The sequence below is a fragment of the Alternaria ethzedia genome (genome assembly GCF_023757985.1).
Source record: "Alternaria ethzedia strain BMP 0044 chromosome Unknown scaffold_39, whole genome shotgun sequence".
NCBI classification, from domain to species: domain Eukaryota; kingdom Fungi; phylum Ascomycota; class Dothideomycetes; order Pleosporales; family Pleosporaceae; genus Alternaria; species Alternaria ethzedia.
In genome coordinates this window covers 27,150-40,936 of record NW_026056232.1, presented here as the reverse complement: position 1 = coordinate 40,936, position 13,787 = coordinate 27,150, and the positions used below count along the sequence as shown (strand labels likewise).

The following is a 13,787-nucleotide window of genomic DNA, read 5'->3' as shown; positions in this document are numbered from 1 at the left end:
CCCACGATGCCTGGCTCGTCGCGCTTGCCCGTCAGTCTCCGCGACACATTCAATGCTCGGAAGAGCTCCGCTAATGGCCAGCTCGTCGCCTTGAACATCGACGTGTATGCGCCCCTCCCTTCCGATAACGATAAGTGAAGGAGCGGAATACTGACATTAGATATCTAGCCTGCGCAACATCATCTTTGTTCTTTTCCTCCTCCGCTGGACACGCATAACCTTCTACCAACTCAAAGGTCGCGGCATCTTCGGCTCCATCAGCGATGCCTACATCAGCATTCGCCGCTACCTCTACGGCGTCTTCCTACGACTTCCCGGCGTGCGCGACAAGGTACAGGCGCAAGTGTCTGATTCGCTCCTAAAACTCGAACGCAAACTTGTTCCGAGCGGTCCCGGCGTCGAGCGCATCACGAGTCTGCCCGCCGAAGGATGGAGCGAAGAGGAGGTGCGCAAGAAGCTAGGCGAACTGGCTGATATGGAACATACTCGATGGGAAGATGGAAGAGTCAGCGGTGCGGTATACCACGGTGGGGAGGAGTTGATCAGACTGCAGACGGAGGCGTTTGGCAAGTTCACGGTTGCGAACCCCATCCACCCGGATGTGTTCCCTGGTGTGAGGAAGATGGAAGCCGAGATTGTGGCTATGGTACTCTCCCTCTTCAACGCACCGGATGATGCGGCTGGTGTTACAACGTCTGGCGGCACAGAGTCCATTCTCATGGCCTGTCTCTCCGCACGCAACAAGGCGTACGCTGAGCGTGGCGTCACTCAACCGGAGATGATCCTGCCTGAAACCGCACACACGGCCTTCCGCAAGGCTTGCGAGTACTTCAAGATAAAGATGCACCTCGTGGCATGCAAAGCACCGAGCTACAAGGTCCACCTACCCTCCGTCTCCCGTCTCATCAACCCGAACACCGTCCTCCTCGTCGGCTCTGCGCCTAACTTCCCCCACGGCATCATCGACGACATCTCCGGCCTCAGTAAACTCGCAGTCAAGAAGAAGATTCCCCTCCACGTCGACTGCTGCCTAGGTTCCTTCATCATCCCCATGCTGCCCAAGGCAGGTTTCGAATTCGAGCCCTTCGACTTCCGTCTGCCCGGCGTCACCAGCATCTCCTGCGACACGCACAAATACGGCTTCGCGCCCAAAGGAAACTCCACAGTCCTCTACCGCTCCGACGTATACCGCAAGTACCAATACTTCATCTCGCCCGACTGGTCCGGCGGCGTCTACGCATCCCCCTCCATCGCTGGCTCACGCCCCGGTGCCCTAATCGCAGGCTGCTGGGCCAGTCTCGTCAAGCAAGGCGCAAACGGCTACCTCGACGCCTGCCACAAAATCGTCGGCGGCATGAAGAAGATCGAAACCGCCATCCGCGAGAAACCTGAACTCGCGTCTGATCTCAAGATCATCGGTCGGCCCATGGTTTCTGTCGTATCTTTCCTGTCCAACACCCTCGATATCTACGACATCGCTGATGGCATGTCCGGTAAAGGCTGGCATTTAAATGCGCTCCAGAACCCGCCTGCTATTCACATTGCTGTCACGCTGCCGATTGTTGCGGTCGTGGATAAGCTTATTGAGGATCTGGTTGAGGTTACGGAGGAGGTTAGGGATGCGGAGCGGAAGAGGATTGCGGAGGGTAAGGGCGCGAAGGGCGCGGTTAAGGGGGATACGGCTGCGTTGTATGGTGTCGCGGGGAGCTTGCCGAATAAGAGCGTTGTTGTGGATTTGGCGAAGGGGTTTTTGGATACGCTGTATAAGGCGTGAGGGGGTTGTTTTTGATTGATGAGGTGAGAGTTGTGCTGTGCTGCAGTATTGATACCTAGATATCCCATTCATTATTTGTTGTGCTTTCTTCAGGGTTGATGTTGATCATACTGTCCATTGTCGATTTCAAGATTGTACAGTTCAATACATGTTCTCTTATGATACATGCTACATATTGCATTTACACTTGACAACATCGTCCACGCAGCTGAATTGGCAGACGACCTCAATCCTTCTAGTCCACAGCCTCAATCCCAACCCCCATCTACATCTCCACCCTCGGCCCATTCGCCGGCGCACCCGAACTCGCATCAGGAATCCTCCCAGCCGTCTGCTCAAGCGGCTCCTTCCTCCTCGGCCTCTTCAAATCCTCCTCCGTAACCCCATTCAACCCCACCTTCGTAATCCCCATAACCGGCGCATCCCCCTTCCTCACAAACTCATACAACCCCGGCAACTTATTCCCCGCCAACCTAAACGCATCCTTAACAACCTGCTCGTGCAAATCCCCCTGAATCTCAAAGATGATCTTGCTCACCGCCACCCTCGCAGTCCAGCGGTCGAAACTGCCTTTGCCCTTGCCCATGCGCACGTCGTTGCCCGAGGTGTACACGCCGATGTTTGCCGCGATGCGCATGTAGAGCCGGAATTTCATGCCGCGGAGACGCTTGCGGATGGTTTCTTCGGCGATGCGGAGTTGTTGGGCGGAGATGCGCCGGTCGTGGTCGCGCATGCGCAGGCCGTAGTCGCCCCAGACGACGGTTGTGCCGCGCATGCTGCCGCCGGTGGGGACGCGGCAGCGCCCTTTGCGTGATTTGCGTGATTCGCCGGCTTTGGGGGCGAGGTAGTTGAGAGCGGGACGGGTGGTGGAGAAGAGGCGGGTGGTATTAAGGGCGGAGGGTTGGGGTTTGGAGAGGCATGTCTGCTGGAGTACTGGGTGTTCGTTAGTAGGGCTGTCGGAGGTGGGAATTGGGAGTCGTACGTGTGGATCTTGAAGCAGAGATGTTTAGTCGGCCAAATTGAGCCAGCAGGCCCTGTGATATCCTTGGTGGCGGCATGGCGTTGTGATGTTGGACCTGCACCAGGCCAATCGCTCCGTAACTTTGGTGTCGAAGTTCTGATGCCAAGACACATCTGTGGCTGCTGTGGCGCACGCGGGGGTGTGGCGTCAATGCGCCTGCCTAATTGCCTAATGACCGCGCGAAGTCGCGTCGTGCACGTCAATGGCGCCTATTGTCCATCAACCCACCCAAACCCCGTTTCCCCCCATTGTTTGGCTCAACACTTGTCAGCGAACGCGTCACACTGTTGCAATCTGATTACACGCGTTTTTCATCGTCAAGATGCCTGCCGACATTCGCAGCTTCTTTGGCGGCGGGCCCCCGAAGGCAAGCCAGGGATCGCAGAAGAAAGATGAGCCTGCAACGAAGAAGGCCGCGCCTAAGAAGAAGGGTCGCACAAGTCGTGTTGTAGAGGACTCTGACGACGATGAGCAGGAAGAGGCGAAGTAAGTATACAATTTCTGCTTGGTGACGTCAAACCTGACATTCTCCAGGCCGAAGAAAGCGACACCAAAGAAGCCCGCCGCAAAGAAGGTTAAGCGCGAACCGACACCAGAACCTGTACTCGAAGAGACCACCACATCCGACTTCTTTGCCAGCTCGAATAAGCCCAAGCGAACCGAACCTGTGAAGAAGAAGGCTGCGGAAACGCCTGCTGCGACACCGAAGAAGGCACCCGCGAAGGCGAACGGGAAGGCATCGAAGACGGCTACTTCGGCTACCAATGCTAAGGCGTCTGGTCGAGCGAAGAAACCCGTTACATCCTATGCCGAGCGGGATGACGAGGATGAGTTCCCGGACGACGACCTGGAGGACGCAGACGATATCTTCGAGGCCAATGTCAAGGGCAAGGGCAAAGACGACTACAAGGAAGCTTCGGAGAGCGATGACGATGTACCTGTGAAGCTGCCACATCGCGGAACACCAAAAGCCCCAGCCAAGCAGCAGAAGAAGATCAAGGAAGAAGACGACTTTGACCCAGAAGATGAAGACATTGACATGAAGGACATCGATGCGGAAGACGACTTTGTGGAGCCCGACGAGGATGAACAAGCACTGAAGAGCAAGCCAAAGAAGACATCGACTGCAGGCAAGAAGCGAAAGTCACCCATATCTGACGACGAAGAGGAAGAGGAGGAAAAGCCAAAGAAAGGACGACCGAAGAAGGCCACAACGACGACACCCAAATCACCAGCGAAAAAGAAGGTCAAGAAGGAAGAGGTCGAAGACAGCGCAGACATCCAGGCCATCTACGACAGTATTCCTACAGTGCGCGCGCCCACGCCACCGCCCAAAGACGATAATGCCAAGTTCAACTGGCAAGCGAATGCAGGTCGTGGGGAAGCTGCACCACTCGGAGGCGGATCCAGCGAGATGCCTTCAGGCTCAGAGACATGTCTTGCGGGTCTCACATTCGTCTTCACTGGTGTGCTGCAGAAGTGGGGTCGCACAGAAGCCCAAGAGCTGGTCAAACGGCACGGCGGGAAGGTCACTGGCGCTCCAAGCAAGAAGACCAACTATGTTGTGCTAGGCACAGATGCCGGCCCGAGCAAACTGCGGAAGATTCAAGAGATGGAAATCAAGACGATCGACGAAGATGGCCTGACGGTGCTCATCGAGAAGCTGACTGCGGCTGGCAACAAGGGCGACAGCAAGGCACAGGCCGAGCACGCTGAGAAGCAACGCAAGGAGGAGGAAAAGATCAAGAAGCAAGCTGCAGAGCTTGAGCAAGAGGAGAAGAAGCGTCAGAAAGAGCTGTCGGCAGCAGCGAAAGCTTCCGGTAGCAAGACAGCCTCTGCCGTCACAGCAGCTGCTCAGAGTGCAGGCCCGGCCGTAGACTCCCGTTTGTGGACTACCAAGTATGCGCCCACATCACTCAACCAGATTTGCGGCAACAAGGCGACGGTTGAGAGGATCCAGCGCTGGTTGCAGATGTTCCCAAAGAACCTCAAGACTGGCTTCAAATTGGCTGGCAAAGACGGCAGCGGAAACTTCCGTGCCATCATGCTGCATGGCCCACCCGGTATTGGTAAGACTACCGCAGCGCATCTCGTCGCCAAGCTGGAGGGCTACGATATCGTCGAGAGAAACGCCAGTGATACCCGAAGTAAGAAGCTCATCGAGGACGGCCTACGTGGTGTCCTCAGCACCAACTCACTCCACGGCTACTTTGCTGGCGATGGAAAGAAGGTTGAGGCAGCTAAGAAGAAGCTCGTTCTGATCATGGACGAAGTCGACGGTATGTCTGCGGGTGACCGTGGTGGTGTCGGTGCGCTCGCAGCCGTGTGCAAGAAGACGGAGGTTCCCATGATCCTCATCTGCAACGACAGGAAGCTGCCAAAGATGAAACCCTTCGACTATGTCACATTCGATCTGCCTTTCCGACGGCCCACTGTCGACCAAGTACGATCACGCATCATGACCATCGCATACCGAGAAGGCTTGAAGATGCCTGCGCCAGTTGTCAATGCACTCATTGAGGGCAGCCACGCCGATATCCGCCAGGTCGTCAACATGATTTCCACAGCCAAACTCGACCAAACAGCCATGGATTTCGACAAGGGCAAGACGATGTCCAAGAGCTGGGAGAAGCATGTCATTTTGAAGCCATGGGACATCACGCAGAAGATTCTCGGTGGCGGCATGTTTGCCTCGAGCAGCAAAGCCACACTCAACGAGAAGATTGAGCTCTACTTCAACGACCACGAGTTCAGTCCGTTGATGCTGCAGGAGAACTACCTCGGCACGAACCCGATGCAGTCCTTGAACTACTCCGGCAAAGAGAAGAACCTGAAGAATCTGGAGTTGGCGTCGTTAGCAGCCGATAGTATCAGTGATGGTGATCTTGTTGATCGCATGATTCACGGTTCCCAACAGCAGTGGAGTTTGATGCCTACGCACGCAGTCTTCAGTTTCGTCAGGCCTGCAAGCTATGTTGCTGGTAGCACTGCTGGAAACCAGACGCGCTTCACGTCATGGCTGGGGAAGAACAGTTCTACGAACAAGCTGAGCCGAATGATCAAGGAAATCCAAGCTCACATGAGGCTGCGATCGTCCGGTGACCGACACGAGGTTCGACAGCAGTACGTCCCACTTCTCTGGACGGACCTAGTTCAGAAGCTGCAGAAAGAAGGCAAAGACGCTGTTCCGCAAGTCATCGAGCTGATGGACAGCTACTACCTTACCAAAGACGACTTCGACGCCATCATGGAACTCGGCGTCGGACCTATGGACCAAGAGAAGGTCAAGATCGACTCACAAACCAAATCCACATTTACACGCCTGTAAGCCTCCCCTCATCTTACTATCACCCCCTTACACCACTAACGCCCCTTTTCCACAGCTACAACCAACAATCCCACCCCCTCCCCTTCATGAAAGCCTCCTCCATCGCCCAACCCAAGAAACAAGCCAAAGAGAAGCCCGATCTTGAAGAAGCGATCGATGAATCTGATGATGGAGAGGTTGAGGTGGAGGTCAAGGATGAAGAGGAGGATGTGGATTTGTCAAAGGATAAATACGTTAAGCAGCCGAAGAAGAAGGCCGCGCCGAAGAAGGGGGGTAAGAAGAAGAAGGATGAAGAGGATGATGAGGATGAGGAGGAAGTTAAGCCTAAGGGTAAGGGTAAGGCGAAGGCTGCGCCTAAGGGGAAGAAGAAGTGAGGAATTGGTTGTTGATGAGCGGGCATGGCTCTTGGGTGGGAAGACTGTGAAGGTGGATTTGTTGTTCAACATGTATGATAAATTCGGGTTCGTTCTAGAGCTGGACAGGTTTGTCGGTAGGACGGAGTGCAAAGTACTTTATGGCGTACCTATAAAGCGAGTCTAGTTAGTTCGCATATTTTGAGGTAACATGGTCACAATGGAAGTAATATGTATGTATGCTGTTGGTCATGAAGTGCTGCTCACACTGTACGGCCAGTGGCGTGAAGGGCAATTGGGTGAAGGTGGAGTGATGTGACGCTTGCTCGGCTGGGTAAAGTACCGCGCCCCGCCATTCTGCCCTGCATGCATTTGCGTGCGGTCGACGTCAACGATGCATTTGGCGCCAGTGCCAGCGCAAAGCCCATTCAAGCTTTGTCGCATTGTCTTTGCCCTTGACCCTCTTAATCGCGGCCACTGCCGGTTTTACTTTCTTTTCGCAAACCCACTCTCTACCCGCTTCCACGACCATCTGATCTTTTCGAGATTGTACAAGATACCCCGCAGCACAACGCGGGATATTTGTCTGACGTCTGCGCGAGGGAGATCAACCTGTTAATCGCGTGCGTCACTAGTCTTGGTACACAGGCTTGGAAGTTGGTCGCACGCCAGCCCAGGCACATCCAACCTTGGGATCTGACAGTCAGCCTGGTCCCCGCTTGCAGTTCCCCACTGTTCTGCCCATCACACCTGCGATCAGCGCTGCACTCACGCCTCAGCCATGGAGAACAACCTGAGCGCCGCCCGAGCCTCCCGGCGCTACCTCGACGAGCGCCTGCGCAACGACTGGGAGTATCCCGACGTGCCTGCCATCTGGTCAGCCTCGGACGAAGAGGTGCGCGACGCTGCCGACTTTCGCGAGCGCTATTACGGCGAGTCGGAATCTGGAGACTCGGATCAAGAAGACGAAGGTGTCGGCCCGTACAGGTTCGACAACCCAGAGAGCATCGGCGATGCGGTAGCGAGCACAAGAGAAGCGCGCAGAAGGCGCCGTCGAGAGAGGCTGGAGCGCGAGATGAAAGACAACGAAGGGCTGAGGATCTGGGTCGAGCGGCGAGACGTGTGGACGGGCGCAGCGAGCGTGAAGAAGTACGGCACGAACCGCCAAAGACAGGCCAACCGCCCGTCTTCTGCAGCAGGCTACTCGTCCGAAGAGCACGCCGTCACACCCACCGGCTCTGAATCGCACTCCATCACCAGCGCCACGCCCGACACCTTCGACCTCGTCCCCGTCGCGCCGCGTCTCCTCGAGGACAACCCGATCCGTGCCTCCATCACCCCCAAAGCATACCGCGACATCTTCCAGAAGATCGTAGTCTCGTCGCGCACGCCCTCAGTCCCCATCAACCTCGCAGACATGACCAAGGCGCTGGTACAAGGCTGGAAAGACTCGGATGAGTGGCCTCCAAGGGTAGCTGCGGTTGACCCTCTTGCCGGTAAGAAGCGCACTATTACCGGTACTCCATCCAACGGCCATCACGGAGGTTTCATAGCCCGGCACCCTCACCTGGAGAAGAGTGTCGACGGCATGAAGCGGATCCTGCATCTCAACGGGCACCACGAACATGGGCACGAACAGGACAAGGAGCATGAGCAGGCTGGGAAGGAGGGCTGAAGCATAGTCTTGGATGAGTCAGTGCTTGTCCTTCACAACGCTGATGCATAGACCATGCAGGAAATACCCTCTTCCACGTTTACCGCGGTACCAACGACGCTCTGCCTACGCCAGAGGACCGCACGAACCTGCTGCGTGCTTCACTATCCTGGCGCGCCCCTCCGATCGATGCGAACAAGGGCAATCTCTGGTCGACGGGGTAGGGGGTGTATGCACGCGGGCAGTCTCTTACAAGACACGAGCATGTCAGGCGTCTAGATTGAAGCATGCCGACCTCGGCATCAGCAGTAACAGCTGCGCATTACGCACGTAAACACTGCGCCGGTGGAGTTGAGTTACAACAGGCGGAGATCACTGCTGAGAAGGGTGCTCGCATATATCTCGGCGATTGATTTTGATCAGATTGATTGATAAGATAATTTTACATGATACCCCCACATAATCCCAGCTTCTTACTATACAATATCCACCGAGATCGCCTGACTTTGCCTGATGTACGAAAGTAGCGGTCGTACATACTAGAAGTGCGTATGCTTGCACGGATCTGCATGCGTATATCTCGGCCGATAGTGTAACGTCGGTCTGTCGGCCGCTGGCGCGAGGCGACTGCAGTCACCTTACGCCTTGTGCGGGGCTGGTATGCGACGCTTAGTGGACAGTAGCCTTGCGTAGCCTTACGTAGCCTTGACTGCTGCCACAGCCTAAAGCCATATCGCCTTGCAGCGCTTTATCAGCTCCGCTCTTTCGGACTCCTCGGTCGCCGTAGACCGCAAGTGGACACCATGGAGGTGAGACCGTTGGGGGGAGGGGCGGGCAGTCGGTAGCCGCTGTACTGCAGCGTGATGATCCTCATACAAGGTAGGTGTACAAGTGACGGGGTGTATTCGTCCGCAAGCGCATAAGTTGTTTGCGATAGCCAGCTCTTTTCTGCCGTCGGTAATTCTTGCGTCTTGCTCTTTTCCCTCTCTCTGCTTGATAGATCGATCATTTTATCAAGACTCTTCTTCTTCTTCTTCTTCTTCTTCCATACCAACCTACCTACCACATCCAAGCAGGCAAGTAAGCAAGCAAGCGACCATGCCAGGCACACTCCAAACCCCCCAACCCAATGCCTTCCCCCCCGGTCGCCGCGGAGTCTACCTCCTCACGCACCCCCGCTCAGCATCCAATCTCTTCCAAACCATGATGTCCAAGCAGCCCGGCTACCAGAACTCTGGCTACAAGCTCTTCGATGGTGGCTTTGCGACGCTGATGAATCTGGAGAAAGGGCCGCTGAGCGAATGGCCTGAGGAGGAGAGAAACGGGTTGTATGAGACGTTTAAAACGGCGTTTGGCAGCTTGGAGGACGAATTGGACGATTGCGCGAAGAATGTAAGTAGGGAAGGAAGAGATGAAGTCGAGATGTGGGGTTGGGGAGTTATAAGGGCAAGGCTGCGCCACAACCGCACATGCGCCCGTCGTGATCCGCCCACAAGATGACGTGCTCGGGCTGGCCCGTCCCACTCCTCGCTATCACAATCCCCATCTGCAACACCAACTAACAAACATCCAACAGAACAAACAAGCCTTCGTAAAAGAACACACAATCTTCCTCTCCGGCCCCGACCGCCTCTTCTCAACCGTCTACCCCAACGACACCCCCCCAGCCCTAACCATCCACCCACGCAACAATGCCTCCCCCTCCTCCCCATCCCTACCACACACAAACCCTACCTCCGTCCCCGACTCCCTCCTCCTCACCCTCCAACCCATCTTCCAAATCCGGCATCCGATTTTGATGTTCCCCTCCATGCTGCGCGCCCAAAAGGATTCGTTTCCGGATACCAAGCCACGGACGTTGTATACGTGTACCACGTATACTCTCAAGTATACAAGGGCGTTGTATGAATGGTATGCAGAGCGGGAGGCTACGTCCGGGATTGTGCCAAGGGTTATTGATGCGGATGATATCATGAACAACCCGCTTGCCGTCCGCCAGTTGTGCCTCCAATGTGGCCTCGACCCCGAGGCCGTGCAGTACGAGTGGGAGGAGAAGAAGATTGAGGATAATCCGCTTATGGCGAGGTTTTTGAGTACGATTAATGCGAGTAAGGTACGTCGTGGCTGTACGGAATGCTTGTGAGATGTGTACTGACTGAGTGGCTCTGCAGGGAATTAAGAAGGGGTATGAAGCGAAAGGTTTAACGATGGAGGTGGAGAGGAAGAAGTGGGTGGAGGAGTGGAATGAGGAGTTTGCGAAGGATTTGGAGGATTTTGTGAGCAAGGCGATGGATGATTATGAGTTTCTTTGGGAGAGGAGGGTTACTGGAGAGAGTCTAGAGACGAAGTAGGTCGACAGCAACATTGTGGGCGTTTTGATACATTGGTATAATAGTCGGTAGTAATACCATGTTTCTTCGAGTATGTCTAGCAAGCGCTGGTGTGTAAATCACAGAAGCTTGTACATGGTTGTAACATGAAGAACATTATAGAAGCTGAACACCAGAGAACTCAGCGCAAACTTCCAGCAGCTTGTCCTAAGCCTTCTTATCCCCCGTCGCCTTATGCGGCGTGTCCTAGGTGGGTAGAGGAGGCGGCGGGGAGGAGGAGGGGCAGAGGAGGGGAGGATGGTGGATTTCGTGGTAGTCATAGTATTTGTCTCGCAAGCACTAGTGTGTAAATCAAAGAAGCTTGTTTATTGCTAGAATGTAATAAGTATTATGGAAGCTGAACACTAGAGAACTCAGCGCAGATCTCCAGCAGCTTGTCCTGAGCCTTCTCATCCTCTGTTGCCTTATGGGGTGTGCCTTGTCGCTTGCCCGGGTGGAAATAGCACCCGCTTATTTTGGCCTTCTCTTCCTCCCCCTCAGCAAGCATAACGTAACTTTCGACCGCCGCATCAACGCTGCCTGGCGCCGAACTGCCACCCATCTTGGTAGCCACCCAGCCAGGATCCAATGCATTGCTCTTCACGTCAGGCCATCTCCGAGCGAAAGCCTTGGCAAGCAAGACATTGTGCAGCTTGCTCGCGCAGTAAGCCGCATTCGCGCTGTATCCGCTTTCGCCACGCTTCTGCCAGAGAACATCGTCTAAACTAGGTGAACCCGATTGATGCATCTCCGAAGAGAGGAATATCAGGCGCTTGGGACGCGTGATTAGTGCGGTGAGTACATATGGCGCTACGGTGTTGACGGCTGCTAAGGCGGGAATCCCTTCGTGCGTCTTGCGGAGTGGGCCTTGATAAAGTCCGGCGTTGTGAATCACGCAGTCGAAGGCTCCCAGTTTGTTGACTTCGTTGGCCATGTTTTTGGTTTCGGATAGGCTGGATAGGTCGCCTGTTATGACTGTGTCGGCTCCTGGGCATGCTGTCGTGGCGTCCTTTGCGCGTTGGGCGTTGCGCGCGTGGAGGACTGCGGTGCGTCAGCGCGGGGATGTCGTTCAGGTTGGTGATCATAGATACACACCAACAGAATGTCCATTTGCAACGAGACGCTGGGCGACGGCGGATCCGAGACCGTCGGAAGAGCCTGTGATGAGGATGCGCGCCATCATAGGGAGTGTAGATAGGCGTTTACAGGTTTGGACGAAATACGTGGACGTGAGGAAGAGGCGTTGGGTTAGTAGGATGCTGCAATCTTTGTGGCGTCATTGCATCATGCCACTTTAGGACTCCTAGATACGATGCGCTCGCATCGCAGCTCGGAAGTTACGCATTCCCGCCTGTCTCGAAGTGGACATGGCGGGGGAGAGACGGGTGGCCCCAGCGACAACCACCAGCCCCCAACCGCCCACCGCTTGCCAGGCAGCACTCTTGCTCCAACACTATTGGAGCACGACAGCATACCTTAATTCACACCATGTCGGTGCGGCGCATTAGCCAGTGCTTATTTGCGATAAGCTCGTCGACGTACGTGCGTATCGTAGCGATGTGTGTGCCACTAGGCTCGGGTTTCACGCATTTCGGGCCAGATTGATCTCGGGTCAGGCGTGCCTCAGCGCATCAAGGCTGAGCTTTGGACGCCTTGGATGCAAGAGCATCACCACTTCAAGGTATATAAGTAACGTGTGTCGCGTCCATCGAGATGCCTCAACACATCATCGCCAAAGACCTCATCAGAACCATGTCTCTCGCAACAGCTCCCCAACTCAAAGTTCTCGTCAACGGTGCTGGCATTGCAGGATCAAATTTCGCCTACTGGCTCGCCAGAACAGGTCTGAATGCCTCCATCACCGTTCTAGAACGCTCGCCATTCCCTCGGCCCACCGGCCAGTCCATCGAGATTCGCGGTCCAGCCATCTCCATCGTCGAGAAGATGGGCCTCTTGCCAAGCGTACTTGCACGCAACACCACGGAAGAGGGCACACGCCTGATCAACGCACAAAGCAAGATTGTCGCCGAGTTCGGAAAAGGCGGCTTTACATCCGAGTATGAGATCCTGCGATCAGATCTCTGCGGCCTATTCTTGGATGCGTCGAAGAGTATGAAGAATGTGAAATACGTGTACGGCGACTACGTCACAGCGGTACAACAAACAGACCAGTCGGTGGACGTGACCTTCGACAGTGGAGCAAAAGACAAGTTCGACCTCATCGTTGGCGCAGACGGCTCAGCGTCACGAATCCGCTCCCTTATCCTGGATGAAGAGACGCTCAAGGGAAGTTACAACTTCATCGGGCAATACGTCGCGTACTTCAGCATTCCCCGCCAGGAATCCGACACGAAGCACTGGTATTGGTACAACGCACCAAAAGGCCGAGGCTTGATGACGCGACCGCATCGCAACGGCAAGACGATTGGGTGTTACGTCATCATCACAACGCCAGCACATGGACACTACGATCCCCTCGTCGAAGCAGCGATGGAAGGCGGTCCCGAGAAGCAGAAAGAAATCCTTCATACGTATCTCGACGATGCGGGGTGGCAGGCTGAGCGCATCCTCGCCGGCATGGACGCATGCGACGACTTCTATATGAGCCGCTCAGCGTACGTCAAGCTTCCCACTTGGACGAACAATCGTGCTGTTCTTCTTGGCGATGCAGCCCACGCCACATTCGGTGTTGGCACTACCCTCGCTGTCGAGGGCGCATACTTCCTCGCAGGCGAACTCGGCAAGATCAAGACCACCGACGATATCCCAGCTGCGCTCAAGCGCTACGAAGAGACGTACCGTAAGGTCCAAGGTCAAGGTGCAGACTTGCCGCCTGGCTTCCCTCAGTTCGCTTTCCCTCAGACTACTTGGGCAATAAGGCTACGCGACGCACTCGCCTGGACGTTTTGCAAGACGAAAGCGTATAAGTTGTTGCCGGAGGACAAGCCGGATGATTCGAAGCTGCCGCCGTACGAATGGGTCGCTGTGTGAGTAGGGGGCTCTCACGTGTTTTCTTGCTTCACAACAACGATACCAAATGCGATCGCTCTATTATCGCCGTCCTTCTCTCGATTCTATATGCGCTGATTAGCAGACACAAATACACCACTGTAACTACTCACATACTCACAGCCTACTTCGCTGTCTCTTCCATGATTCTTTGCGATATAAAGGACTCCCTGCGCTGTCTCGATATGAGCAACGCACTCTACCACAACGCTTTGTTACTGCATCATCCTTCGCTTGTTCTTTATAGCATCTCCATAGTCAGGATTCTTAGCGAATCTA

The 13,787-nt window shown here is 55.0% G+C and overlaps 7 protein-coding genes across 7 annotated transcripts; 5 read left to right on the top strand and 2 right to left on the bottom strand.

The window, feature by feature from the left end:
- Positions 1-6: 6 nt before the first annotated feature.
- On the top strand, positions 7-1,774 carry J4E87_009784 (uncharacterized protein; the record flags this gene model as incomplete). Its single annotated transcript, XM_049381358.1, has 2 exons — positions 7-104; positions 169-1,774. The coding sequence occupies 2 exons, from the start codon at positions 7-9 to the stop codon at positions 1,772-1,774; spliced, it is 1,704 nt and encodes a 567-aa protein (XP_049228852.1).
- Positions 1,775-2,039: 265 nt separating this feature from the next.
- On the bottom strand, positions 2,040-2,832 carry J4E87_009783 (uncharacterized protein; the record flags this gene model as incomplete). The annotated part of the gene is made up of 2 exons (XM_049381357.1): positions 2,040-2,707; positions 2,757-2,832. The coding sequence occupies 2 exons, from the start codon at positions 2,830-2,832 to the stop codon at positions 2,040-2,042; spliced, it is 744 nt and encodes a 247-aa protein (XP_049228851.1).
- A 285-nt stretch (positions 2,833-3,117) lies between these two features.
- On the top strand, positions 3,118-6,497 carry J4E87_009782 (uncharacterized protein; the record flags this gene model as incomplete). Its single annotated transcript, XM_049381356.1, has 3 exons — positions 3,118-3,281; positions 3,330-6,119; positions 6,179-6,497. The coding sequence occupies 3 exons, from the start codon at positions 3,118-3,120 to the stop codon at positions 6,495-6,497; spliced, it is 3,273 nt and encodes a 1,090-aa protein (XP_049228850.1).
- Positions 6,498-7,257: 760 nt separating this feature from the next.
- J4E87_009781 (uncharacterized protein) lies at positions 7,258-8,151 on the top strand (the record flags this gene model as incomplete). The annotated part of the gene is made up of 1 exon (XM_049381355.1): positions 7,258-8,151. One exon carries the CDS (start codon positions 7,258-7,260, stop codon positions 8,149-8,151), a length of 894 nt encoding a protein of 297 aa, XP_049228849.1.
- A 1,077-nt stretch (positions 8,152-9,228) lies between these two features.
- Positions 9,229-10,481, top strand: J4E87_009780 (uncharacterized protein; the record flags this gene model as incomplete). The annotated part of the gene is made up of 3 exons (XM_049381354.1): positions 9,229-9,522; positions 9,707-10,243; positions 10,302-10,481. 3 exons carry the CDS (start codon positions 9,229-9,231, stop codon positions 10,479-10,481), a joined length of 1,011 nt encoding a protein of 336 aa, XP_049228848.1.
- A 367-nt stretch (positions 10,482-10,848) lies between these two features.
- On the bottom strand, positions 10,849-11,679 carry J4E87_009779 (uncharacterized protein; the record flags this gene model as incomplete). The annotated part of the gene is made up of 2 exons (XM_049381353.1): positions 10,849-11,540; positions 11,595-11,679. 2 exons carry the CDS (start codon positions 11,677-11,679, stop codon positions 10,849-10,851), a joined length of 777 nt encoding a protein of 258 aa, XP_049228847.1.
- A 572-nt stretch (positions 11,680-12,251) lies between these two features.
- On the top strand, positions 12,252-13,490 carry J4E87_009778 (uncharacterized protein; the record flags this gene model as incomplete). The annotated part of the gene is made up of 1 exon (XM_049381352.1): positions 12,252-13,490. One exon carries the CDS (start codon positions 12,252-12,254, stop codon positions 13,488-13,490), a length of 1,239 nt encoding a protein of 412 aa, XP_049228846.1.
- Positions 13,491-13,787: the final 297 nt, after the last annotated feature.